This window comes from Dreissena polymorpha, chromosome 2, assembly GCF_020536995.1.
Source record: "Dreissena polymorpha isolate Duluth1 chromosome 2, UMN_Dpol_1.0, whole genome shotgun sequence".
Classification (NCBI taxonomy): Eukaryota; Metazoa; Mollusca; class Bivalvia; order Myida; family Dreissenidae; genus Dreissena; species Dreissena polymorpha.
In genome coordinates, this window is record NC_068356.1 from 47642058 (window position 1) to 47669977 (window position 27920).

At 35.5% G+C, this 27920-nt stretch overlaps 1 protein-coding gene across 1 annotated transcript; it reads right to left on the reverse strand.

Annotated features, from left to right (window-relative positions):
* Positions 1-6579: 6579 nt before the first annotated feature.
* On the reverse strand, positions 6580-16698 carry LOC127869712 (uncharacterized). Its single transcript, XM_052412368.1, has 6 exons — positions 16652-16698; positions 16019-16115; positions 10681-10847; positions 8452-8568; positions 7050-7144; positions 6580-6681 (listed from the first exon to the last, which is right to left on the reverse strand). Exons 3-6 carry the CDS (start codon positions 10772-10774, stop codon positions 6580-6582), a joined length of 408 nt encoding a protein of 135 aa, XP_052268328.1. The 5' UTR covers positions 10775-10847; positions 16019-16115; positions 16652-16698.
* Positions 16699-27920: the final 11222 nt, after the last annotated feature.

Genomic DNA, 27920 nt, shown 5'->3' on the forward strand with positions numbered 1-27920 from the left:
CACTAGATAGGTTTTTGCAAAGAGAGCTGTTGGATATCGTGAATGCGTTCAATGTGGCCTGTTTATTTCAGAAAGCTATGTGCAATGTTTTATGGGGATTTCTATCAAATTGCCAATTGCAAAATTTGATTTAATTCATTCGGACCTACAAGCGGGAAACTTCTTCATTAAAATTCAATGGGCTTTTAAGAAGTTCGTTGAAAGGCCAAATTTGACGTTAAACAGCAACGCCGAAAAAATTGCTACTCAGTCTAATTTATCACTTTTTTTGTAAGATTTACCAGTAGACGTTCTTCAGTGAAATTAAGCAAACACACAGTGCCGACAAATATGGAGGGGTATTTAGGTAAAAATTACATCCTTCTTTGTGACTGTGTCATGATTCTTGATGGTACTTTCAATTAGTATGTAGACACCTTTTCATGCTTGATGACACTTACATCTTGCCTGATGTCCAATCTCTATTTACATTCTGCTTAATGGTATCATGCATGTGTACAGATGCAACATTCTTGTTCGTTAATTGCATGCTGCATATGTGTATGTTGGTTTGTGCAGAGAGACTTGTGCAATAGGCGCAGTGCATAATGAAATCAAATATTAATGCGTTTAATAAATTAACGCGATGGTAAGATGTGAGTTTCACCCAAGCACAAAGCAACATACTATCATGCATGATACAATGATGTCAATTGACAGTCATTCCGAAATGCTACGGAGGACTACGGAAATTTACGGCGTATAACGGAAATTTTATGTTATAGGAGAAGTTGCGCACCTTTGTAAGATATTTGCTACTGAACCGAAATTAACCGCGTGTTTGTAGACTTAACTTTTTTTTGGTTAATGACTAACCATAATTTTTGTACAGTAATTTACCTTCAATAACCAAAGAAAGTCTATGGATATATTTCAATATATGCTACTAATGCATGTATGCAGAGCTCCAGATAAGACGCTTAAAGTCGTAAAAAATTGAATTAAATTTAGTAAAAAAGTAGACTTAAATTCTGTGCGTACGGTTACACATTGGAAAAATAAAATAAGAATTCAAAATGTGTGATCATGCGTAAAACTCAATATCAATGCATATAATGTAAACATTTTATCAATGAGTTCCCACTCGTCTAGGCCCTCATTACAATTATGAAATCAACTGCACTTTAATGTTATTATGAATAACAGACCATCTTTACAACAGTCGAAAAGCCGAACGTTTTCCATTTTCTGGTCCTTTTATCGCAAAAAGTCTGCTGTAACCCGGCAATTGTCATGAGCTCTTCTTAGACTATAAACCTAAATGCGGATGTGCCAAAAATTATATTTACCTGAAAAAAAAGAATTAATAATAGACTTTAAGGCTGGATTATTATAGAGTGTAAACCAAGATTTTGCTGAAAAAATTATCTGGAACTTTGCATGTATGTTGAGAGGAAATCGATAACATAATTTCAAATTTACTAATTTACTTCTATATTGCACCACATAAAATGCTTTAAAACTATAATATTGAAGTGCACATATAAACTTTATTATAGATGGGTAGGTATTTCGTGTCAATCTCTTTCACATATGAAAGAGCTGTTGGTCATGCTGCTTTAAGTACATATAGATGCATGACACAATTTAGATTAAGCAAAATAAAACACTAGGTATTTGCCAAGAGTCAAATATATACGAGCAGTAAGAGCGTAATCGTGCACAGCGAGACTTACTCATGTAGAATTGAAACTCTTATTGCTTTCTTTCGAAATAATTTCATGTGTCCGATCTAATATGCAATATGCCCGGTGTTTTTTTTTTGCGGATTAATGTTCCGTTTTAGATCCATAATTAACGAATGCCTCAATATTTTCAAAAATTAACACCGGAATAATGTTCACCGACATTTTTTCATACAGATTGGATATAAATATTATAGAGCTTAACAAAAAATACATTAAGCCCTGTTCTCCCGGCACACGTGCTGGACACACAGGTGGTTAGCGTGTGGCTATGATAATAATTAGTGAAAACATCTTTTTGAATGATAAATAATCATATTAAAACGAAAAATCAAATTTTCTATAAAAAAAAATCACTACCGTTTTATATATAACAAGGTATCCAACTCGAAATCATCCGAAAACGGGGTGCATCGTTTTGAGCAGCCATTACTAAATTAATTTTGTAGCGATTTTCATGACCCGGTCTTATTCAACGCAGAAATGAATTTCCTTTTAGGAAATGTATATATATTGTTATATTTCTACACATGCTGGGTCAAATTTTAAGAAATAAAGCTATACATAATTCGCTTGACCCAGTTGTTATCGATCAGACCGTATTTATCAATGAAATCTCCAGTTGTAAAGACACAACTCCGCATTGGAGCAATGAAATCACTCTTGTGTTTAAAATGTCAGTTGGTTGAAATGTATGTAAACAAAGGTTTGAAAATGCGCTGGACAGTTAGTTTTGATGCATAATTCTACGGCAAGCACGGTAAGAATGTTTTTTTCATACGTTTTATTGAATTATGGTATCGAGGTTCGTGAACTTTGCAGGGAAAATGCCCCTTTCCCCGTGAAGATTTCAGTCATGAATACTGTCTGATCGATCACAGCTGGGTCACGCGAGTTGTGTATCGTGTTATTTTTTAAAAGTTGACCCAGTATTTGTAAAAATATTGCAAGACATATACATTTCCAGAAAGGAAATTTATTTCTGCGTTGAATAAGACCAAGATCGTGAAAATCGCTGCAAAATTGATGAAGTAATGGCTGTTTAAAACGATGCATCCCGTTTTCGGATGATTTCGAGTTGGATACCTTGTTGAATATATATTTAACTTATTTTTTTTAAAGAAAAGTTGATTTTTCGTTATAATATGATTACTTATCATTCCAAAATATGTTTTCACTAACTAGTATTATAGCCACACGCTAACCACCTGTAGCTGGACACTTTTAAAAAACACTATACAAATTCAAGTACTTATGCACTTAATTGATTGTAAACAATGACGGTTGAAATCCGTGCGTGGGAATTTTTCTGTAACCAAGAGCGACGTCAACGTTCATGACAAACCTGTTTATATGACATTTATTTATTGATTTTTTCCAACTTGATTGAAAATTATGTTTTATGATATTTTAATACATGTAGATGAAGTAGTTGTTTTCTCAACGAGGAGTACAATAGTTGTACAGTACTAGACACGAGTACTTGTAACTTTCAGGTTTTTCTGTATACCACAGACATTATATAGTCATAAAATGATAAATATGTGTTTATAGAAATTGTAATTATAGCATGGTAAACAGACTAGAGAAATCTGAAAGTTTCACGCACAGGTCTGTGGCAATGGGGGTTTGGGCTACTTTATAAATATGAGGTCGATATGCAATGCACATCGGTAGATTACGTCTACTGTAATTATTTGGAATAGGGAAGGGCCACAATTCCAACACATCAGCCCCGTTATGTTCTGAATAAAATACATGTATAATTTCTTGAGTGCCAATTGCATCTTACAAATATCAAAAACATTCACGGCAGTCAATTCATTATGTAAACTTACTGGTCTTCATGGCAATAATTAACGTATTTAGTTTAATGGAGATTATATAACGAAGGGAACTAATTCAGCTTATTCAGTTTACTAGTCAAAATGATTCGGATGTTTTCGCTTTTTTTTCCGAAAAGTAATTTATTCAACATACGGAAAATAAACGCGCGCCACCTGATGTCATAATTTAGTAACTTGCATTCTGCTTACTGCCTGTTGCTAACTGCCGTTGTTAATGACGCTTAGTGGCAAAACCGATTATGACTGGTTTCAGGAATAATGAACACACAAACATTGGATAGTCACCAAGCATGTTGAAACAATCATCAAGTATAACCGATAGAGAACAAGCATGTTGGAACTGTCATGAAGCATGTTAGAATAAACATCACGCATAATGTAAATATTATTCATGAATGATGTAATGTTGCAGCAATCATCAAGTATAAACGAATAGACAACAAGCATGTTGGAATTGTCATAAAGCAAATTAGAATAAGCATCAGTCATAATGTAAATATTCACCACGAATGATGTAACTTTTACCTAAATATCCTTCCATAGACATGTGTTGTTACTAAAATAATAGTGACCTAACCATACTGTGCTTTAGCAGTATTACGGAATACCGTTAGTGCCATCGTGGTTACACATTAAAATCCAGAGGGCGAGAACGCGAGAACGCGATAGTACGATGGCGACAATGTGACAATACGATGATGACAGGGTGACAATACGATGGCGACAATGCGATAGTACGATGGCGACAATGCGAGAACGCGATAATACGATGACGACAATCAGCCAGTGCGATGACGACAGTGCGACAATAAGATGGCGACAGTGAGATAGTACGATGGCGACAATACTACAGTTCGATAGTGCGATAATACGATGACGACAGTGCGAAAATACGATGACGACAGTGCGACAATACGATGGCGATAGCCGACAGTGCGATAGTACGATGGTTCCAATGCGATAACGCGATAGTATGATGGCGGCAATTCGAAAATGCGATGGCGACAGTGCGACAATACGATGGCGACAATGCGATAGGACGATGGCGACATTGCGATGATACCACGGCGACAGTACGATATGACTATCGCATTGTCGCCCCCGTACTATCGCACTGCCGCCATTGTATTGTCGCACTGTCGCATTGTCGTCATCGTACTAGCGCGTTTTCGCAATCGTACGAACGCATTGTCGCCATCGTATTGTCGCACTGTCGTCATCGTACTTTAGCGTTCTCGCATTCTCGCCCTCTGGATTTTAATGAGAAACCACGGTGGCCCTAACGGTATTTTGTACAGTAAAGTGCGTAAAATCTGGTTTGGAATAACAATTTTTATGCCGAAAACAGATGTTGAAAACCCGACTTTGTTTTATAAGTAGTAGTCTAAATATACAATGAGTTTTCCGAGCATTAAATAAACATATTAAAATAAAATTCATGTTCGTATCAGTTGAAGTTCTTGTTAATAGTAGAAGCAAAGAACACAATAAAACGCTGATTGGGCTTACTAATTTGAGGCAAGTAAAAACACATCGCGCTATTATATATAACATATAACGCGCATCCGCAAAGTTCCAGCGCCCGTCTCGGTGCCGTCGTTTCCGGTGAAAGTTTCGCACAGGAGCTATCGAGTTTGGATATGAGACCACGAATCATGGCTTGACTTTATATATCAGTCAGCGTAGTACCTGACCAGACTGCGCGGTTGGACAAGCTAGGATGGACCAACTTCGGCCGCATATGACATAAGACCCATTTTCGCATGACGCGGGTCATCTGACCTTTATAATGTGTATATAGCTTTGAATGGAATTTGCACATAGTTTTTGGCATGGACTTATTGTTATGTTAATGTGTTGCACGCTTTCAAAAGCAGAGGGCATATATAAGATCAATTTTACTACGGAGTTCATTTTCTGTTGCAAAATGAAATGCAATAAAGATTGTTACTCAGCGGTGTGTACAGTATGACAGCGTTGTCTGTCTGCGATGCATTTATACTGGTTCTAAGCTGGCATACTCACCAATTGGACTCAACCATCTGCTCGAACAAGAAATGATAAGTTCTACAAGCATAAACCTTTAATTTTAACTCATTTTAAAAATATTCATGTTATTTATATTATTCAATTTATTATTCAAAATTATAATTATTATTTCCTTTATTGTTGTTTTTCGCATTAAGAAACTTATTCGGCTTACAAAACTGAAAAATCCCATTGGAAAAAAATCCCATGGGAGAAAAAAATCCCATGGGAGAAAAAAAAAACCATGGGAGAAAAAATCCCATGGGATTTAAAAATCCCATGGGTTTTTTTTTTTTAAACACGACTAAACGCATTAAAATATCGTAGTTGTTCATCATTTCATAAAATATGATGTTTCTGAAAGTTTCATGAATAAATCTCTCAAAATAAGAAAAAAAACCCATGGGATTTTTTTCTCCCATTTTAAAATGGGATTTTTTATTACTAAATATTTTTATATATAATTGGCATAAAACCAATATACAGTCCTTAAATAACGTTAAAATACTTGCAAACGCAAATAAAACACGTTTTTTAAAATGTTCAAAATCCCATGGGATTTTTCTCCCATTTGCAAATTATGGGAGAAAAAAAATCCCATGGGAGAAAAAATCCCATGGGAAAATCGAAAATCCCATGGGAAAATGCAAAAATCCCATGGGAACCCCAACTTTGCTTGTAAATTTCATAGTGAAGAAAACGCGTTTTTTGAGTGAAAATAACCAATTATTAATCAACGATAAGACTTTTATCGCATACTATGTCTCAAAGTAGCAAATCTTTAAGAAAAAGGGTACTTAAGTTTGCGAAATTTCGGTTTCGCAAAGTTTTTCCGGTGGCCGTTATTGATACTTTCTGAGAAAAGTGGACCTAAACGCAAAACTTAACCGAACGCCGACGCCAAGGTGATGACAATAGCTCATAATTTAAAAAAAATAAATAGATGAGCTTAAAATGGTTCCGGCAACTAAGAAAAAAGTTCAGTAATTTGTTGTTCCTGTATAGTAGACATAAATTATTACCACCAGACTGTCCTTCAGGACTAACTTCATGGCTCTCGTCACCTGACCAGACACCAAATCCTGAAGTAGAAGAAAAAAAACATCAATGAACTTGAGAAGTCTAATTTATTGAATGATGACCATAATATTCAATCCTTCAAAACACCTATCTGTTTTATGTGTTTTTGATTCTCTATTAATAAGGTACCAGTCAAAAGACGTAAATTGTGCAGTCAAAAGACGTAAAAATGTAGTTAACATATTATTTCCATTGTTTTGATAAAGGCATTATGCCGAAACGTCAATTAAAGGTGTATAATCAGAGAGTTATAATTATTTAATATCCCTTCGGATAATTCAACTGAGGTAACAATAAAGTCAAATAAATAACTTGATCCAAAAACAATCTAAAACTGGCCGCTACAAATTGAAGCAATAAGGTCCTGTACCACAAGTGCAGGAGTGACAGATCCCGAGAACTTCTGATAGTCTATGCAGAATGTCAGCAACAACTGGTCAAGATTCTCCTTGGTTTTGGCACTTCCTGTAAAACAGAGCTCTTTAAAGAAATCTAAACTTTCTGCAAACTATTTAGTTTAGCTTTATCGAATTAACAACCTAAGGTTTATTTAAACGCTTTCGAGTACATTCCTTTCTTGTAAATAACCATAACTTGGTTTCTTTTTTGTAGAGATCTAAAGAAGCCCCCACAGTGGGAATCAAACCTGTGAACTCCCAGTTTAAATCTTGATTTAAAAAAAATAAGGAAAATTTCTCTGTCTTTCATTGTTGTATTTACTGTTGAGAAAAGTATGTCTCATTTGCATTTACGCCAGCGCAATGTTCTCTGCACTACGTGCATTGATGTAGTCCTGAAAAATGCTATTCAATACTACCAAGAGATGTGTTTGTCAGAAACACAATGTCCCCTATTGCGTCGCTTTGAAGCCATATATTTGACCTATGATCTTGAAGGATGACCTTGACCTTTCACCACTCAAAATGTGCAGCTCCATGAGATATACATGCATGGCATATATCAAGTTTCTATCTTCAATAATGCAAAGTTATTGTAAAACTTTAACCAAGGTTAAAGTTTTGGGACACACACAATGAATGAATGAATGACAGACGGACAGACTGACAGGCCAAAAACAATATGCCCTCGATCTTTCTATCCGGGGTCATAACACAAACTTTTAAATTTTACTTTAAATAATGGGTCGAGCCATTTTGATGACATATTTGACATTGAAAGTTCTATAACTGAAACAAATTGTTGTTTGTAAAATAGTTATGACTGCCCCCTCAAGGTTAAAATTAATGTTCCCATATAAGATGTTTTTGGTAAACATTACATCATACATATTTAATTGTATTTTCAGCATCAATATGATGATCTTATATTGAATAATTGTAAGAAAACACATATGATAATAGTTAAACAGAATCGACATAATTACAACAAGAGATGTGTTTGTCACATACACAATGCCCACTACTGTGCCGCTTTCAGTTTGATATAAGTTTTTTTACCTTGACCTTGAAGAATAACCTTGACCTTTACCTTTCAACACTCAAAATGTGCAGCTCCATGAGATACACATGCAAGCCAAATATCAAGTTGCTATGTGAAAGGACATAGAAGTTATGAGCATTTTTCGAAACCTAAATGCGAAACCTAAACGCAAAGTATGACGGAAGGACAGACAGAAAGACAGACGGACGGACGATCGTATCACTATATGCCCTCCTTCTGGGGCATAAAAACATACATGATAAACAACTATAAACAGGCTTTAATTCACAACAGTCTGAGTTTATTTTAATGAATTTAAAAAGGGCACTTACGTATGACTTGCTGACCCTTGACCTTGTTTCGTAAGACATTCTTACACAACCCCATCATTTGGGTGACAGTCTCTTGCAGGTGTAACCCCTCCCCTAAGAGAGATGGCATTATCTTGCCTAAAAAGAGTTAAGACATCCAGACATTGGTGCTCTGCAAAAACTGGGCTTAATGCACTTGAGTAGTGTCCTCCCACATTAGCCCATGCCGTTCCCACAGGTTAACCAGGGACAACACAGGCTTCCAACACTGGATTATTTTATACGAAGAGACCACCTTTAAACAAAAAATTCCCTGAAAGTTTCATCCCGGATGCACATGTTTAAAGCTATTCTAAAGAAAGCACAAGTAGTTTGAACGGTAAAATAGTATTTAACAAACACAATTCTCATACAAAAGACAGTAGAAGCTGAAGTAAACATCAACAAGAGATGTGTTTGTCAGAAACACAATGCCCCCTATTGCGCCGCTTTGAAAAAAATAAAATTTACCTTTGACCTTGAAGGAAGACCTTGACCTTGAACATCCAGCACTCAAAAATGTGCAGCTTCATGAGAACGCCGCTTTGAATTTTTTTCTATTATTTTTGTTTTTTGTTTGACCTTTGACTTTGAAGGATGACCTTGACCGTGAACTTCCACCACTCAAAATGTGTAGCTTCATGAGATACACATGCATGCCAAATATCAAATTGCTATATTCAATGTTGAAAAAGGTATGGCCAATGTTAAAGTTTTCGGACGGACAGATGCCATATATTTGACATTTGACCTTGAAGGATGACCTTGACCATCAGCTTTCACCACTCAAAATGTGCAGCTCCGTGAGATACACATGCATGTCAAATATCAAGTTGCTATCTTCAATATTGCAAAAGAATTAATAAAATAAGCGATTTGGGCCACATATATTTGACCTCTGACCATGAAGGATGACCTTGACCTTGACCTTTCACCACTCAAAATGTGCAGCTCCATGAGATGCGCATGCATGCCATATATCAAGTTGCTATCTTCAATATTGCAAAAGTATTTATAAAATAAGCGATTTGGGCCACATATATTTGACCTCTGACCTTGAAGGATGACCTTGACCTTTCACCACTCAAAATGTGCAGCTTCATGAGATACACATGCATGCCAAATATGAAGTTGCTATCTTCAATATAGCAAAAGTTATTGCAAAATGTTAAAGTTGGCGCAAACAGACAGACCAACAGACAGGGCAAAAACAATATGTCCCCCACTACTATAGTGGGGGACATAAAAAGTTATGGCCATAAAAGTTTTTGGACGGACAGTAGGGCTGTCACGATTCACCGGTATATCGGTATATCGCGGTGCATGTCGTGAAAAAAATCGCACCGCGGTACGGCGTTGCCGCACCGGTTTTGTTAATATTATTATATTAGCACAGATATAAATATATTACATAATTATTTTGATATAGATATCGTTTTGAAAACTGTAGAAGCGATTCAAATGGGCTAAATAAATAATCCGTTCATATCCAGGTCAAGCAAGCGCTTCCACTGGTAGATGTTTAACTTTCACGTTTAAAATACAGCGATGTATGGGTCCGTACCTTTTTTGGAATTTGGGACAGATTTCCTTTGTAAATAAGTTCATAATTATCCAAAAGATGTTTACTCTATTTCTTAGTTTCTTTCTTAAGTATATTGATCGTTCAAAGCATGGCATTTCCGAATCATGTTATCTTAAGATTATGAATAAGTCGAGGAAGAGTCAGAACGCTACGGATTTTCAATACTGGGCCCCCTGACTCCGCATTTTAAATATGCCCTTGAAGCCTTCGATTTACACAGATCGTAGTCACAGCTATTGTAAACAACATGGCGGACATTTAAGAAAAAGACGCGAATAACAATAACAATAACAATGACTACTTCTATTAAGTTTATTACAGTTTCTTTTACAGTTTCTAGTCATACTATGATACCAGTGTTTTCTGATTATTGAGTTTAATAAAGTTTGTAAAACTTGTTATTCTGCTGTTTTCTTCACAGATACATATTCTGTAAAATATCGCGGTACGTACCGCGATACAGTGTTGCCGTACCACGATATACCGCGGTTCGCTCACGGCGTATCGTGACAGCCCTAACGGACAGACAGACTGACACACATACTGACACACTGACGGACAGTTCAACTGCTATATGTCACCCTACCTGACGCCTAAAAACCCATAAAATCAACAATTAGACACACCTATTTGGATTTGTTCCACAGCTTGATTATCCAGGATCATCACTTTTTGCTGCTTGTCGTTGTGAGACATGGCCTCCAATTGGTCAGTTCCCATCCATTCCCATCCTAATTCGCAAGCAATCAACCAATAGCTTCTGTCGTAAGACAGTGTATTTTGTCTCCAGAGCCTGCAATTAAAATTGAACAGTTATTATTATAATCTGCAAATCTTTGTATTCTCTTATTAAAGAGTAAATACAAATTGGATTTAAAAACATGAGATGTTATTGCAAAACTTTAACCAAGGTTAAAGTTTTGGGACACACACAATGGATGAATGAATGAATGACAGACAGACTGACAGGTCAAAAACAATATACCCCAGATCGAAAAACAACCCCAGATCTTTCGATCCGGGGCGTAAAAATGTGCAATCAAAACAACCGATTACTTTTAATGTTAATAATCTAAATGCTTAATAAATTAAGTTCAATTTTATATTTAACAAACGGCATACATTGATATTTGGGCATAACTATGACTTCAATTTGCTAATGATGAATGAACAAGAGCTGTCACCAAAGGAGGACTTATGCCCCCTATAAACGCTTGATAGAAGTTATGAGCATTTTTCGAAACCTAAACGCAGATTTCGAAACCTAAATGCGGACCCTAAGTTCAAGGTCAAGGTCAAAGGGGTCAAAATTTGTGTGATTATGGAAAGGCCTTGTCCATATACACATGCATACCAAATATGAGGGTTATATCTCAAGGGACATAGAAGTTATGAGCATTTTTCAAAACGTAAAGGCAGATTTCAAAACCTAAACGCTAACCCTAACTTCAAGATCAAGGTCACAGGGGTAAAACATTTTGTGCTTATGGAAAGGCCTTGTCCATATACACATGCATACCAAATATGAAGGTTATATCTCAAGGTACATAGAAGTTTTATGAGCATTTTTCGAAACCTGAACGCAGATTTCGAAACCTAAACGCGGACCCTAAGTTCAAGGTCAAGGTCACAGGGGTCAAAATTTGTGTGCGTATGGAACGGCCTTGTTCATATACCAGGGGTGTGATTGAGGCAAAGTCAGAGGGGAGGAAAATTCTGTTGACTGATTTTGTCAATGACAAACATGAAAACAGACATTAAAATAAACAACTTTTGAACTCCATAACAATATTTCTTTATAAAAACCTGTTAAACTTCACATTTAACATACTGAGGATGCAAAGTAAACAGTTAAGTAAGTATTTATTGTGATCAATAGCAGCAGTTTTTTAATGTATTGAATGACAGTTAATAGACCAAATATAAACAAACACACTTGAGTGTTCTTCTGGTGTTAATGATGTATTAACTGAGTTAAATTAATATATTTAATTTGTTTACCTTTCAATATCTTTCATTTCACATCTGCACTCAGTTCAAAGCTATTTCAGTTAACTGAACAGCGTGACAAACATAATAAAGCAGAATATGCATATGAATCTGATTATACACAGACCCACAGACATATAAAATCAAATCATGTTTGTCTATTTCCATGTTCAAACGATACTCTCTAAATTGTTTTACTTCGCGAGTAGACTACACTCCAATTTGCAAACACTGGTTTCCGTAACACAAATTCAGTGGGCACATTTCTTAACAAAATATGTGTTGCATGTATCTAAAGCGTAGTCTTTTTTTTGACAAACACATTTCATTATTCCTATCAGACTAGGTGATGTCAGTCCTTTATTCGATTGCTATTTGTTATTTCAATAATCTTAATTTTCTTTTCACAACGGCGCCATTTGCAAACAAATCACAGAGCGCATTTTAAGAACACGATTTTAATTGGAAGATTGGGAAACGACAGCCAATTATATGGCTCGTTTTAAGAATGCTTAGGCAGAATCTACCAGTGCAAAATGCGGAGAGATTTCGCGGGCCGAGGATATTTCGGGCCGCTTATGAAATACGTCCGCGAAATCGGTGGTAGCCCCTCTCCCCCACATTTTTTAAAACGAATTTACGCAAATCTCAGAAGTGACATCCGGGACAACCTGATCCGCGGAAATCCGCGGAAAAATCACACCCCTGTATACACATTCATACCAATATATAGAGGTTATTTCTCAAGGGACATAGAAGTTATGAGCATTTTTCGAAACCTAAACGCAAAGTGTGTGATGGAAAGACAGACAGACAGACGGACAGACAGATGGACAGTCGTATCACTATATGCACCCCTTTTCTTCGAAAGGGGGCATAAAAAACATCATCAATACGATTAGCACAATTTAGCAATTTGATTATGAAAATATAGAACAAAAATAAATAATAATTATTATTGTCTAGTAAATGTATTTGACAAGGTCATTAAACAAGAGCTGTCAATGGACAGCGCGCTCGACTATTCGATTGCTTGACAGTATAACGCAAGCCATCATGGGAAAATTGTTCATATTCAATAATTTATTAGACGATCTTTCAAAAATAAAAAAGGGGGGGGGATAGGGGGGATGAGAGGTGGGTTTAATGTGGGGTGTGGTAATTTATAAGATGATGTTAAAAAAAATTGGGAGGAGGGAAGGGGGGAGGGTTAAGAGGGGGGGGTATAATGTGGGGTGTGGTAATTTATTAGATGATGTTTAAAAAAAATTAGGGGGGGGGAGATTGGGGGGGAAGGGATTCTGGGTATGGGCGTGGGGTATTGTTTTGGTGGAATCCATTATGGTATTCAGGTAAGTGTTGTTTTGTCAAAGTAATAATAAAATGTGATCATAAATAAAGAAGTTATGGCAATTTAAGCAATATGTTCAATTATCTAAGTGTAAAAGGGGCCATAATTATGTCAAAATGCTTGATCCAGTGGTCTGCTCTTGTTGTTAGGTTGGGGTCATGTTGGTAAACAAGTATGCAACATATAAAAGCAATATGTCAAAGGATATAGGAAATATTTGGGGTAGTACGCAAACTTTAACATAGATTTATCATTAATATGCATATTCTAAGTATAAAAGGGCAAATAATTATGACAAAATGCTTGATAGAGTTGTCTGGACTTGTTTATAGGTTAAGGTGATGTTGGTAAACAAGTATGCAAAATATGAAAGCAATATGTCAAGGGACAATGAAAATAAATGGGGAGGTGCGAAATCTTTAACATTTGCTGCATATTCTAATTGGAAAAGGGGCCATAATGTTGACAAAATGCTTGATAGAGTTGTCTGCTCTTGTTTATAGGTTGGGGTCATGTTGGATAACAAGTATTCAAAATATGAAAGCAATATGTCAAGGGACAAAGAAAATATTTGGGGTAGTACGAAAACTTAAAACATTTGCACGGAGACGCTAACGCTAACGCAGACGCCGATGCCGGGGTGAGTAGGATAGCTCAACTAAATATATTTCATATATAATAGTCGAGCTAAAAATCCAACAAAAACCAGATCACTTGAAAATCCAATATTACATCCGCCACTTAAAGATTCAACATTATGTTTCACTTTTATTTCTTATATAAGCCGTGCTCTGTGAAAAGGGGGTTAAATGAATAAGCGTAAAGTGTTGTCCCAGATTAGCCTGTGCAGTCCACACAGGCAAATCAGGGGCAACACTTTCCGCCTAAACTGGATTTTTGCTAAGAAACTTTTTGTAAACGAAAAATACCATAAGAGCAGAAAGTGAAGTAACTGATTAGCCTGTGCTAACTGCACAGGCTAATCTGTAATGACACTTTAAGCACATGCATTTAGCTCAATGTTCACAGAGCATGGCTCATATCTCTTTTGCGTACCTTGCTGACCCCACAGAAGTTGATAGAACTCGTTATAACTGGTCGGCAGTCTAGAATAGTCAGCGGCAGTAGATTTGTTTGCATCGCCTGGAAAGCAACTAAGTAATTAACAATTACCATACTAATAAGTAAGTGATAACAGCAAGTGGTTTTCCAACTTAAATAACAAATGCGGATTAAAGGCCTTTTCCCCTTTGAAAGTTTCTTTAAAAGTATGCAGTATACACTGATGCAGTATACACTGATGATCCTCTTCTTCATTCCAGGGAACAAATAATTGATAATACAATAAAATATTCTTATTGTTCCAGAGCATGAATAGACAAGTATGGAATAAAAGACAATGCATTATTTAAAATTGCGTTAGTAACCCTTGATTGGTCATTGTCTGCTCAGGTACTACTTAAATGTATCCCTGGTACTCTTAAGTATACCAATTTAGTACCAAAGTTTTATTTCGCCCTAAATTCAATATCGTTCAACGCGATACAGATTACTAAACAAAATTCTCTTTAAACAAAACATTTTTTAAGTAGGAGTTTCGATAATATAGAGGAAATTTTACAGATTATTAACATAAATATGAAGATAATTAATTTAATTTCCTTTTAGCCGACACAGCAAATTTAGCGTTTGAATTCCCAGATACGTTTAAGTATATTTTCCGTACCTGGGATACATTTAAGTATACTTTAGAGTACCTGGGGTAAATTTAAGTATACTTAAGAGTACCCAGGGTACATTTAAGTAGTTCCCAATCCTACAATGACCAATCAAGCGTTAGTAACAAATTGCAAATAGCATTTTCAAACATGCATAAGATTTGACCACCCCTGTATACTGCAAATGATTTAATATTCCACACATTGTAAATGCCAAATATGAAGGTTATATCTCAAGGGACATAGAAGTTATTAGCATTTTTCGAAACATAAACACAGATTTCGAAACCTAAACGCGGACCCTAAGTTCAAGTTCAAGGTCACAGGGGTCAAAATTTGTGTGCGCATGGAAAGGCCTTGTCCATATACACATGCATACCAAATATGAAGGTTATATCTCAAGGGATATAGAAGTTATGAGCATTTTTCGAAACCTAAACGCAAAGTGTGACGGAATGATGGACAGACGGACAGTCCGATCACTATATGCCCTCCTACTGGGTGAATAAAAACCCCGACGGTTGGTAGGGCATGCGCGGAATGACATTGGCGCAGTTCCGGCATTCAGTCGAGTCAAAAATGCTGTTAAATAAAGCACCGGTCATTTTTTTTATCAACCTAAGGGGTAACGATCTGGCCAATACGTCCTGGCTAAATGCATGTGTGAAATGTGTCATCCCAGATTGGCCTGTGTAGTCTGCACAGATTAATAAGGGACAACACTTTCTGCCAAGACTGGAATTTTATTTTAGAAGAGACTTCCTTTAAACACAAAATTCCATTAAAGCAAAGAGTGTCTTCCCAGATGAGCCTGTGAAGACTACACAAGGTAATCTGTGATGACACTTTGCGCACAAGCATTAAGCCCAGTTTTGTAGAACGTGGCTAAATTAATGTCTCCCATACCTGTTTCCACAGCTCTGTTGAAGACCTCTGACACACACAGAACACGGTAACTCTCATCTTTGTTGTTGTAAAATGTCTCTTCAAACAAGATGGCTACCTATACAAATATATAAGTCAAGAGGAAGTGACTTGTTACCATTATATTTCTCAAAAACGAGAGGTCCATGATGGCCCTTCAGCCAGAGATTAAATCACCAGTTAATGAAAATACCTAAAAACTATGCCAGTGTTAAAAAGGGGCATGACATGTCCCACATTCCCAAAGCTACAAGGTAAAACATTTCAAAAACATCTTAAAGGGTAAAAACAATTCTGCCTGGCAACAAATATTGTGAAACAGGGTAAATTCAAATACATTAAAGTCCCACAAATAATAATGATGTTACATATTAGATCAGGCAGATAAGCCCTCTCTTCTTCAAACTACAATGTGTCAATTTGCCAATCGTTAACCTCGGCGGTAACAATCATGCAAACTCCGCGTATCGCGGGAAGTTCTTAATCTCCCTCCGAGGGCGTGTCCGTGGAGTAGCGAGGGAAATTGGGGAAAACGCGTGGACTGTACTGTACAACAGAAAAATGATACATGTATATGAAAGCAGTGAAATTGGCTAGGAGTGTCTGCGTACTTACCTCTTTTGCATCTTTATATCCTTTGCCTAAAAGGATCTGTCTTGAAGAATCTGAACATGCTGAAATGTGAATGAAAAATGACAACAAAACAAAAACAATAAACACTCTGTAAACGACCACCTTGTCATTACGACCAACTTGATATGTCAACTACCATTTTTCAGTCTCTTATTTTTCCTCTTATATTTCAATGGTGGTTACACTCACTGATTCGACCAAACCGCTAACAGCTATTAAAATCAATTTAAACAGAATCAATCAACCTAATTGCTCTAAATTGCCACCTGCCAAACGACCAATAACTTTTACAACTTATTTGATTTGGGGTTGTGGTTCAATCGTCCAATTTGACAAGGGTAATTGCATCCACTGCAAGGTGTTAGATTTTCAGCCATTGTTCTTCTTTTAAATCCTTCAGAACAGAACAGAAAAAAACGTTCATTTCATTTTTGATTGATATTTATCTAATATGTTCGAGTCTTTGATGGGTAAATTGGTTATTGTTCAGAACACACTTTAAAGATTAAAGACGGCCAATAATTTAACAGTTAGGATAGTTGAGTAAGATGCGAAAAAAGCAAGTGGGCTCTAACTTTGCTATAATCTTACATGCTTGGTCAGTGAAGTGAAACTGTCATCTTGGTCTGTACTTGGCAATTAAATGTGATCACCAAAGTCTGTTTTAGTGAAGCTTGCATCTTTAACCAGCTCATACTTGGGTATACAGACCTGAAAGAATAGAGAAACAAGTCTGGATTAGTTCAGAATATATACAGGTATTTAATTTTATCCCACTTTTACAGCGAAATCGGTTGATTAAAGCCCCGTTTATTAAATTTCATCTATAATCAACGGCAAGGCTATAATCAATGGCACGAAATGACGTCATCAACTGCCGAACCGGGACTACTTTTTCCCACGCACCTCGTCACCTGTGTTTGCCAAGTGCATCAATAATAAAAACAATCTCAAATGTTTGTCAATCTTAATGACCTTAAAACAAAGGAAAGTAGCAAAAAAACGTGTTTTTTTGTCATTTATTTTTATTAAAACCTCAAGTATTAGGTAAATTTAACACTATGCAAATAGGTTCTGTTGTTGTTGCTCCCCTTTGAAGAAGTCAGTGCGAGTTGCTCCCCTTTGACCCTAGAAAACAATCGTCTGGACCAAGAAATCCTGTGTTAATTTACAAGCTGTACTCGGATATGCATCCATCTGATTTTTCTTCAAAGCATCTTTTCTACCTGGCAATACGCACAAATGACACTGCATCCCGGTGATTCTTGCGTCAACAATTGGGTGTCAACAAGTTAGGTCAGATGCTGAAGGCCATGGCAAAAGACTCCGGCTTTCTCAAGCACAAGAGAATAACGAACCACTCAGTTTGCAAATTCCTGGTCCAAAAATTTAGAAATACAAATATCCACCCACTGAAACCATGGCAATAACAGGGCACAAAAATGTCCAGTCCTTAACCAATTATTCCAACATATCTGTTGAACAGCTGCAAAAGTGTTCATTCTTGCTCAGTCCAGTAAATGTAACAATCCAACAATTCCTCTTGTACACCTTCACGCACCGAAACTATGGCCGAAATGCAGCCTAGACAACCACCGTCAACAAGTTGATCTTGATGTTCGCCCCACCCAGTCACTTCACGGTTCACCAGCGTTCGAACAACTTTGCCTCACAATTCTTTGGTGCCACTTTCAACATTCAAAATGTTAATGTATATAATTAGCTTTAATCCAAGTAATCTTTGTTATTTCGTCACGAAATAACCACATATTATAACAAAGAAGCAAATAATGTGCACCTCGTGATCGACTCGATAGTTTGATATCGAAAGTGAATTGTGTGTGGTGTTAGGCTACGTTGTAAACAAATGTAGTTCCTTGTATATAACAACTTAATGTCATATTGATATCATAAAACTTAAAGATTTGCAATTCAATATGATTAAAATTGTAATTAATAACGCTCGACACTTTGTTACAGAACGATATTCTGATTTAAAAAAATGATTATTTGATCAGCGGTTATTTTGGAACGCGGAGTAATACACTGACCTTGGTTACACTACAGTCATTATCAAAGTACGACAAACACTCGTGAAAACTTATTTTGTTTAAATAAAAAAAGTTTACTGAATAAAAAGTGGGATAAATAGAATAATAGGTCAGTGTTGATTATAGATCAGGTTTATCATGCTCGGCACGAAAACGAAAAAGCACTCGCCAAGGCTCGTGCTTTTTGTTTTCTAAGCCTCGCATGATAAACCTGATCTATAATCAACACTAACCTATTATTCTCTATGTAAATAATTCAGTTTTAGCAATAATTACCAATAAGCAAAGTTGAGTTAAGTATTATTATTGCAAACACAATCATTGCAAAATAAGTATTACTCAGATGATTAAAAAATCAAATAATCTTATATGCCTTTTTATCAAACCCACAACGCATGAAATGCCTTTATTTAAGCCATACCCATCTCAGCTACTGGATTCAACACTATCAATTGTACAGGCTTGGCAAAATTGCCGGTCCGCCGGTCCTGACCGGCAGATTTGCATTTGGTCCGGCAGGTTTAACAAGAATGTTGGTCCTGGCGACCAGCAAAATGTGAAATGAATGCAAACAAATCATATTTTTTCAAAGTTGAAAATTTGAAGATCAAACTCCATACTACATCATGAAAATGAAATCACTCATTGTTTTGATGTTTGCAATAAGTTTGTTACGTACAATTAGGAAATCGAACTGGTTACACAACACCTACTTCAAACTCAGTCGCAAAATCAGAAACTGCGTTCTAACAAAAAAGATCTAGATAGCTTTTTCATATTTTTCGAGTAGTTAAGGACATTAAAATATGAATTTATTTATGAAGCATGGCTTTAAAAAGGTTGTTTATTAAATATAAACAATGTTCTAGTGATATCTTATAATAATAACATAATATATAACATGCACTCGTCATAGGTCTCCAAAAATGTTATCATTTAACATTGTACAAGTTAGTGTCCATTAACCGCAATTTTATTTTCGATACTTCTTACTTTAGTTTACCTTGTTATAATGTCTAAATGAATATCATTGGTCAGTTAAATATAGTGTTTGTCATGTTTATGTTACCAGGGGTTTTTTTACTAAGAAAGTGACGCCGATATTCGGCGTCTTCCCCTACCAGAATTTTTCCCCTAAAACTACCATTTCCCCTCCACAAATATAATTTTTCACCAAAATATAATATTTTACCCTCAAAGAAATGTTTTTTTTTTCTTTTGGGAAGTCGACACTTATCCAATTTTTTTACCATGTACAACGATCTCGCTCTCTCTCTCTCACTCCCGATGAACACTCAAATCTGGGAATCCCAGTGATTCTATATATAGCTCTTAAATTACATCATGGAAACCGGGCAACTAAGGTAGCAGAACACGGTAGGAAGCAGAAATATGCGAATTGGCCCCGGTCAAAAAGTGAAATATTGGGAAAGGGTTGGTTTCCATGTCAAATTCAAGGGTAATAGGTCTTATTGTATCCCCAAATTGCATTAAATCCTGAGAATATGACCATTTTCAAATGCGAAACTGTGGGGTCATGACCTCTTGTTGTTGTTGTGTTCTTTGTTACTCAGGAAGGAAAACTGCGGTAGGCATATTGTATTTTGGGTTCTTTTTAAGCTGGAATCGCTTGTAGGGTCACGCTGTGAATTATTGCGCGAAAACCACCAGGATACCTGGTATTTATTCATGGTTTGATGGGTTGTGCTATGTTTTGCGTGTAAAAATATCATTCCAAAAGCAGGCTATCATTACGTTTCATTCGTCCCCAGCCACTTTCGTACATGGTAAAAAGTTGATGTTGAAGCCCCTTTTTGCGGCCTTGTCATTCTTTCACTTTTGTCAATAGTATCACCTGTACAGGTTCCATATGCTCTTTTTTATCTTAAATGTAAGTTTCAGACTACTTGTGTGCAGTGAATGTGTTTTTATGATTGCAGGTTCATTGTTTTCTGAATTGAGCGTGGTGGAGATCAAGAAGGCGCCCGCGGCTCCGAGAGAGTGTGTGTCTACCGTGGTCTGCTACCTAATCGTATTAATCATGTGACTATTTTACTGGATTCCGGTCTTGCGCAAGAAGGGTGTTTTGTCAATTAATTACCGGAAACCAGTCGAATTTTCATCCTGGTTATGTGAAAGCCAAGATATAAACGTTAAAACAGAAAAAAGTCTCACAATTGGCGTTCATACACGAACAAAATAAAACGTTCGGACTCGGGAAATATTAATTGCGATGACGCATTTTTTAAGATTAATCATCAAAAACCGTTGAAACCCAGCAGGATTTGGAGGTACATATAATCAACATCGATTAATACTGTCGGATTATTGTGAAAGTGAATGTAGACAATCGGCAGCTGCCGCACCTATCCCTTCCAATACTGTAGCAGATCTTGATCGTCAACCCATTCATCATGAAATTGAAATCACAATATTGACATCGTTCCCCGGCCCCAGTTGAAAACATTTCCCATTATTAGATCTACGCCTGCAACTTTATTTAGGACTTTGACTTTAATATCATACTTGTTCATGTGTTTAAGAACAAAAAAAATCAGAGACATGCCTCTTTTTCTAAAAAAAAACCCTGAAGTCTGTATGAGAGTTATAGACACTGAAATGAACAGTTTTTATTTTTTCCCCAAATATGTCTCTTTCGCGCTCGATTTTCCCCTTTTACCCAGCGTCTTCCCCTTTTTCTAAAAAAAAACCCTGGTAACATTCATGTGTATTTCGAATCGATTAACACCGAAAAACTGTCACAATTGCCATAAAATATAATGGCAAACTGCAGTCAAAAACACAGCATCCTGTAAAAAAATGAAAATCTGTTCTCGGTACAAAATAAACACATATTTTCAGAATAAAAAAATTAGATAAAGGCTCCCCTTCTGTTATGTTAATGTCATATACCGGTACTTATCATGAAACATCATGTCAAGTTGCATTTGTCTTACCAACTTTTTAAAATCTAAATACGGATCAACACGCCATTATAATACTTGAGATTAAAACATTCCGGAAAGCCAGGAACCTGTAGAACCAGTTTTTTTTTTCAACTTTTTGGGAAGATAGCCCATGGCTTTGGAATTGGGAATTTTATCGGCATTTTCATGAAATTGGGAAAATAAATTCATTAGCCTTTTTTTCCACATGAAAAGTCCACTGATTAGGGAAATACTAATTTTGATATAAGTCTTTATAATCATTCAAATTAAAAGAAAAAAAATCGTATAATACTTTGTTAGATGTAATTGAATTGAAATTGAGATAAAATACGCATTTGACTTCCTTCAAAAAAAAAAAAAAAAAAAAATTTTTTTTTTTTGGAAAATGGAAAGTTTTTGCCACATTTTGGGAAAAAATATACTTTTTGGGATTGGGAACATTATTTATCGGCTATAAAATCGGGCCAAAAAAGCCTGAGAACAGAGGAAAAACACATTGTATTTTAAACACATTAATAGAAAACATATATCCATATGCGTGCATGCCATGTGCTCATAGGTTTAGTAATTGTTATTTTATTACATGAACTTTATTTATTATGAACAAACGTGTGCTGTAATGTTATATTTAATGTTATCCATGTTGCACCAGTAAGTTGACAGTCCAAATAAAGTCATATTTAAAGCACAGACAAATGTTGTTTTGTTTTTAAAAATACCTGTGATATTACAGTTCCATTGTATCATTTGTACTCTGGCTTAGAGGTTTTGAGTTAATGTTTGCATCTGATTTAATCTGATTTTCAGGAATTGTATATTTTTTTCCATGAATATATTCAAATTTTCTTTTCCTTTAACTTGCGCTTTATTTTATCTTATTATATGTTCTTTCTAAAGATTTCAACAATGTGGATTTGCCTATATCGACTTGTTCTTCCCTTGACAAAACTGTGCATGTTTTACCGATGCTTCGTCTTTTGATTATTGTGATAACCTTTTCATTAGTGACTGCGTGCATTTTTGTCTGAAATTGCATTTAAAAAATAAAAAATACTTACATTCGCAATAATAATAATTCGCAACTCAAATTTTCCCAATTTCAAGAAGTTTGCGACTCAAATTTTCACAATTAAAGAAAGTTTGCGACTAACTTTTTCACAATTTTGAACAGTTTGCTACTCATTTTTACACAAAATGTGGGGGGGGGGGGGGCGGCAAGGGCTCAAGGCGCTTCACAAAAACAGGTAAAAACGCCCTGTTTATGGTATCTTTGAATTTAAATATACACTTTTGTGTTCATATTTCTTTTTTTATTGTATAAATTATACATTTATTAATTTGCAGCAGTACAACAATTACTTTAGATAAATCACAAAATGGTTTACTTCAAATTCACAAAATAAATATTGATGCATAACAATTACAAGCACAATTTCAATGTGTCTCATTTAAAACATAGAATAATTATTATCATGTACATGCATCATGCAAACAGTTCTGTAAAATAATTTCAACTTCTTAAATAAACAGTACTGTCCATTTAAAACTGATTTCATGTAATCAAGCTTTCAACATTTACAAATTTAAAAAATGCACATCACCAGCAGAGCTGCCTTTACAATGTAAATGTACCAGGGTTGGCACCAATCGACCGCCCCCGGTTTTAACCGGCGGTTTTTACCGGTTAAAACCGCCCCGGTCAATACACCCAAAGTGGTCATTACTGGTCAATACTGGTCGATTGGACTTTACCCCCAATTTTGATTAATATTCCATGCTTAATTAAACAATATTGATAATATAAATTAAACAGACATATTGCCAATAATGTCTTAAGCTATTAATACCCACTATTTTATACCTGTTCATGCAATTTGAAGGCCAATCTCTCAAAATTTTGCAAATGAGTCAAGTTGGTCAATTGGATTTTTTCTAGTCGATTGAATTTTTTTTTCAATTCTAACAAATTATGAATGCTCAGAAAATTCTGCGCTTGATTCAACAAGAACCTGTCAATTACTGTGTATTAGTTGTTCCTCATGCCCCACTGTCTCCACAGTCTTTCACAGTCTTCTCACCTATACAGGTTAGGGCACCCAAAACTGATAATAGGGCCTTACATGGTACCTTTGACACAACCCTTACTTGTCATGTATTCTTGCCTGGATTTCTTTAACAAAATAGTGAAAAAATATTTTATTTTCCATTGATATAAAAAAAAACATTACTAGATATAATTATTAAAAGAAAGAAATATTTGAAAAGAAGTGTCTAGAGTAGACCCACAATTGTAAACATTATTTGTTGGCAAAATCAAGAACTTTGATTGCTTATTCATTTGAAGACCAATTGAACTTTAAAATATGAAAACCCTCTTAATATAGAAAGGAGACAAGTTAGAAGTAACTATTAAATTAATAACAATAATAGCAAGTTATCTCATTTTGTTTGAGTGAAATGAAATAGCCTAAGGGCAGATTTGCTTCATTGTCACTATCAGAGACATACCAGAGCATGCATTGTATTACCAATAAAGGCTTAGGGGCCAGATCATTTATGACCCTAGAAACCACAAGAGTTCTGTTTGTCCATCAGCTTAACAAATAGATCTATCAATAGATCAGTGAAATACTATGGCAACTACAATAGCAATAATACTTCAGTAAGTTACAGATGTGATACACTGAGATAAAGATATTGCCTAAGTTCTTTTGTATTTTAGACTGTTTCCATAAATAATAAAAAAGTATTTTTTACAGCTTTAATGATTTTTTTTTACAAAAATTAACTCAAAAAAAGTTTATCAATTACAGAATAATGATTGATTTAATATAGAATAGCTTAAATTCTGGCTCTAGGAGAAGTGCCCCCCCCCCCCGGAGAACTGCCCCCCCAAAGATTTTTCACTGGGCGGAGAACTGCCCCCTCACTGTTTTTCATAGGGCGGAGAACTGCCCCCCTGCTGATTAATAAGGGGCGGAGAACTGCCCCCCTGTCAGAATTGATGACCCGGAGAAGTGCCCCCTAATTAAAGAAATTTCGCGGCAATATATAAAGCGAGTAATAAAATGACAATAACGCCAGTAACTTTCTTGCTATTATGTCTGGAAATTGGGTGAAATTTCAAAAGTAATATAAAGTTGTACAAGTAATAAAAGTTATAAAACTGCAAAAAAAATACCTGCCTCGGCATGGACGTCGCCATCTTGATAATCACGTGATTTTCGTCTATGTGAACAAAGAAAAACAAATCACTTTTTGCTAATAAAAAGTTTTCGCGGCTGAATTATTTGATATTTTCCCCTTAATTAAAACAAACAATTAGCATGCAATTTAATCCATCCTTATGCAAGCTGAAAATAATAATGTATTTGTTTGTTTTCGCCAATTACGGATTTGGACGGTTCAATATAATAAACCCGTATGCGGCTTTATTCAAAGCTAACAAGTTCTTAACAATTAAGGTCGGTCCGGTCTACCAATTAAAAGATTAAAAGATCGCGGTGCTTATCGTTAACGGTAACAAGTTCTCTTCCTGCCTAATTAGCTGCTAATTAAAGCAACTGTTACCGATTTTGTTTGTTTGGCATGTCGACATGATCTGCTCAAAATGCAAACTGTTGCCGTAATGTGTGTATTTATGTATGTTATTTTGTATGTCACATGAATTTACTAAACAACATAAATAAATTGATTATAAATTCGACTTCACTTCACGTTTTTCTTCAAGTCAGCTAAATTATTGCCTTCGCTTTGCCTATTAATTTACTTTTTTATACGTAAATTTAAGTTTTTTCCATGGGTCAATACTTTCTTTATAATGTAAATTAATTCCGACGTAACTTTTTCTCCATAAGTACTGAGTTGCACGTCTATACACTTCAACACCGTTATTTCGAACACCGATAAGCCGAAGTCACCGTTATTTCGAAGTATTATTCGGGTTCCGATTTTGGTTCTTCTTTGTTTAATGTAAAATTTCATTATTAATCCGAAGTTCGTTAAACCGAAGAAATCGTTATTTCGAAGTGATTCAGTCAGTCCCAACACTATAATTCGCACCTTATTATCAATCTTTAATCCGAAGTCAAAACTGCAAAATACTGAGCGTATTTTCACATCTTGTCGTGGCGCGTCAAAAGCCGATAATTACACCTTTGTCGTCTGTACGAAAGCTGGTGTTCAGAGAGACATTGCGTATTGGTAAAAAAAAGTTAATTAATTTCCGAAAATGTATTCATATGTTTGTATGTCTGATAATGTGTGCTATTCGTTATATTTTATATGTTCTGTAATTAGACAAAAATAAAAACAAGAAAAAGAATCTTTTTATTCCTCCGTTTGTTACAAGTGGAAATCTATTGCTATATGACTAGTTTACGCTTTTAAGTTAGCAACGTTCTATTTTAACAGAATCAAAAAAGTATTCTGTCAAATGTTTATTTCGAATTATCGTTAATCCGAAGTTTTTTTAACGGTCCCGACGACTTCGAAAAAACGGTGTTGAAGTGTATTTAGTTGCGACACATGGCCAGTATTAATACGCACGCGTTTCCTGTGTGGATCTCGACTATGTTTCGCGCTCTTATTAAAACACGACTTTTACATGGCATTCATGTATAGTGAGTGGTTCAGATGCGTACCAAGGGCCTTAAACAGTATTATCACATGCCTCTAAACAATTTGTGTTTTTCAGTTCGATAAATGGTAATATACTTGTACTGAAATTAAATTGTTACCAGATAAAATGTGTACGGCAATAACGTAAAATTACCCATAAGTATTGTTTTCACTACGTAACTAATAACTAATATGACACCAGGGGGGGGCAGTTCTCCGCCCCTACAGATTTGATGGGGGGCAGATATCCGCCTACTAAATTCTGACAGGGGGGCAGTTCTCCGCCCCTACCGATTTGATGGGGGGGGGCACCTCTCCGCCACCTTTAAAATAAGGGGGAATAAGTTTTTGATGCAAGAAACAGAACATGAACATCGCCATCATTAATTATTTCCCAAAATGATAAGGTTTCTTTTGACGTCATTTCAAAGTTGTCAAATATCAAATAACAAAATAATGGTTAAATTTGTAAATAAATAAGAATAAACTTATCGCTACCTAATCAAACTATGTTTGCCTTTTAGGTGAAATTAATTTACAAAACTAAAATCATTCAAAACACAAATTATTAAGTAAATTATTTTATCTCGGTCTAATTTTGGGCACCTGTTTTGGTTACTTTCGTTTTCAATTTTACAACTTCCAGTTTATAAAAAGATCGACCTTGACTTTGTAAAGGCTCCAAAAATAAAATGCGCAGACGACAACTAGGTCAATGTGTCTTGTTTCGTAATCAAAACAGCTTAGTCTTCAATAAAATAACATAAAATCGATGCCAACGAAAATACGAAAAGGTAAAATATGCATTTTTATTTCACCTCAACCCTTTTCATGTAATTTTTCAAAACAAAATATTGTTTTATCTTAGATTGTGAGTATTGTTTACCAGAGCTCCAGATAACTTTTCTGAGTAATTGGGTAAATACCCACTACTTTTGAGTTCAATTGGGTATCTTCATTTTCAATTGGGTACAAAAAAGTCGGTACCTACTTCTTTAATTGACAATTGGGTATTTTTGTATTAAAATTGCTATTATCATTGTCTTAAATTCTCAAATGCTTACCTGAATGAGCTGGTTGAAATTCCACTCTTAATTTATTAGTTTCAGAGATCTTGTGTAATTATGTAGATATATCCATAATATACAGTCTTGATTAAAAAAAAAGCACAATCCTTTTTTCTAGCGAAAGTTTGACGATTCGTTTTCTTACAATGTAAGCACGGTCAGCGCTTGCCTCCTACACATCATCATCAACAATTAGTTTCACTATATTTTCCGCTTCTCACTTTGTTTTGCTCGCAGTTAAATAACTTAAAAATGAGTTTTTTTGTGCCTGGGATACGATATTTCCCTTTTTACGGCTTCGCGGTTTTGACATTTTCACAACAATAACACGTAGTTACATGGACGCATTCTTCTGTACATATTATCGTGCTGAAGGTTACACTAAAAGCGCTTGGACAAAGCGGAAAGAATCCGAATATTTCAGACCCGGGTATTTCCGAGACATAATTATTTACTCGTTACGCAGAGGAATAATACGATATGCGAAATCGGCAATTTCAATTGGGTTTTGGTTAGTCCAAATAATTAGACGTAAGCTACCCCGCTAACGTCTAAACGGCTACCG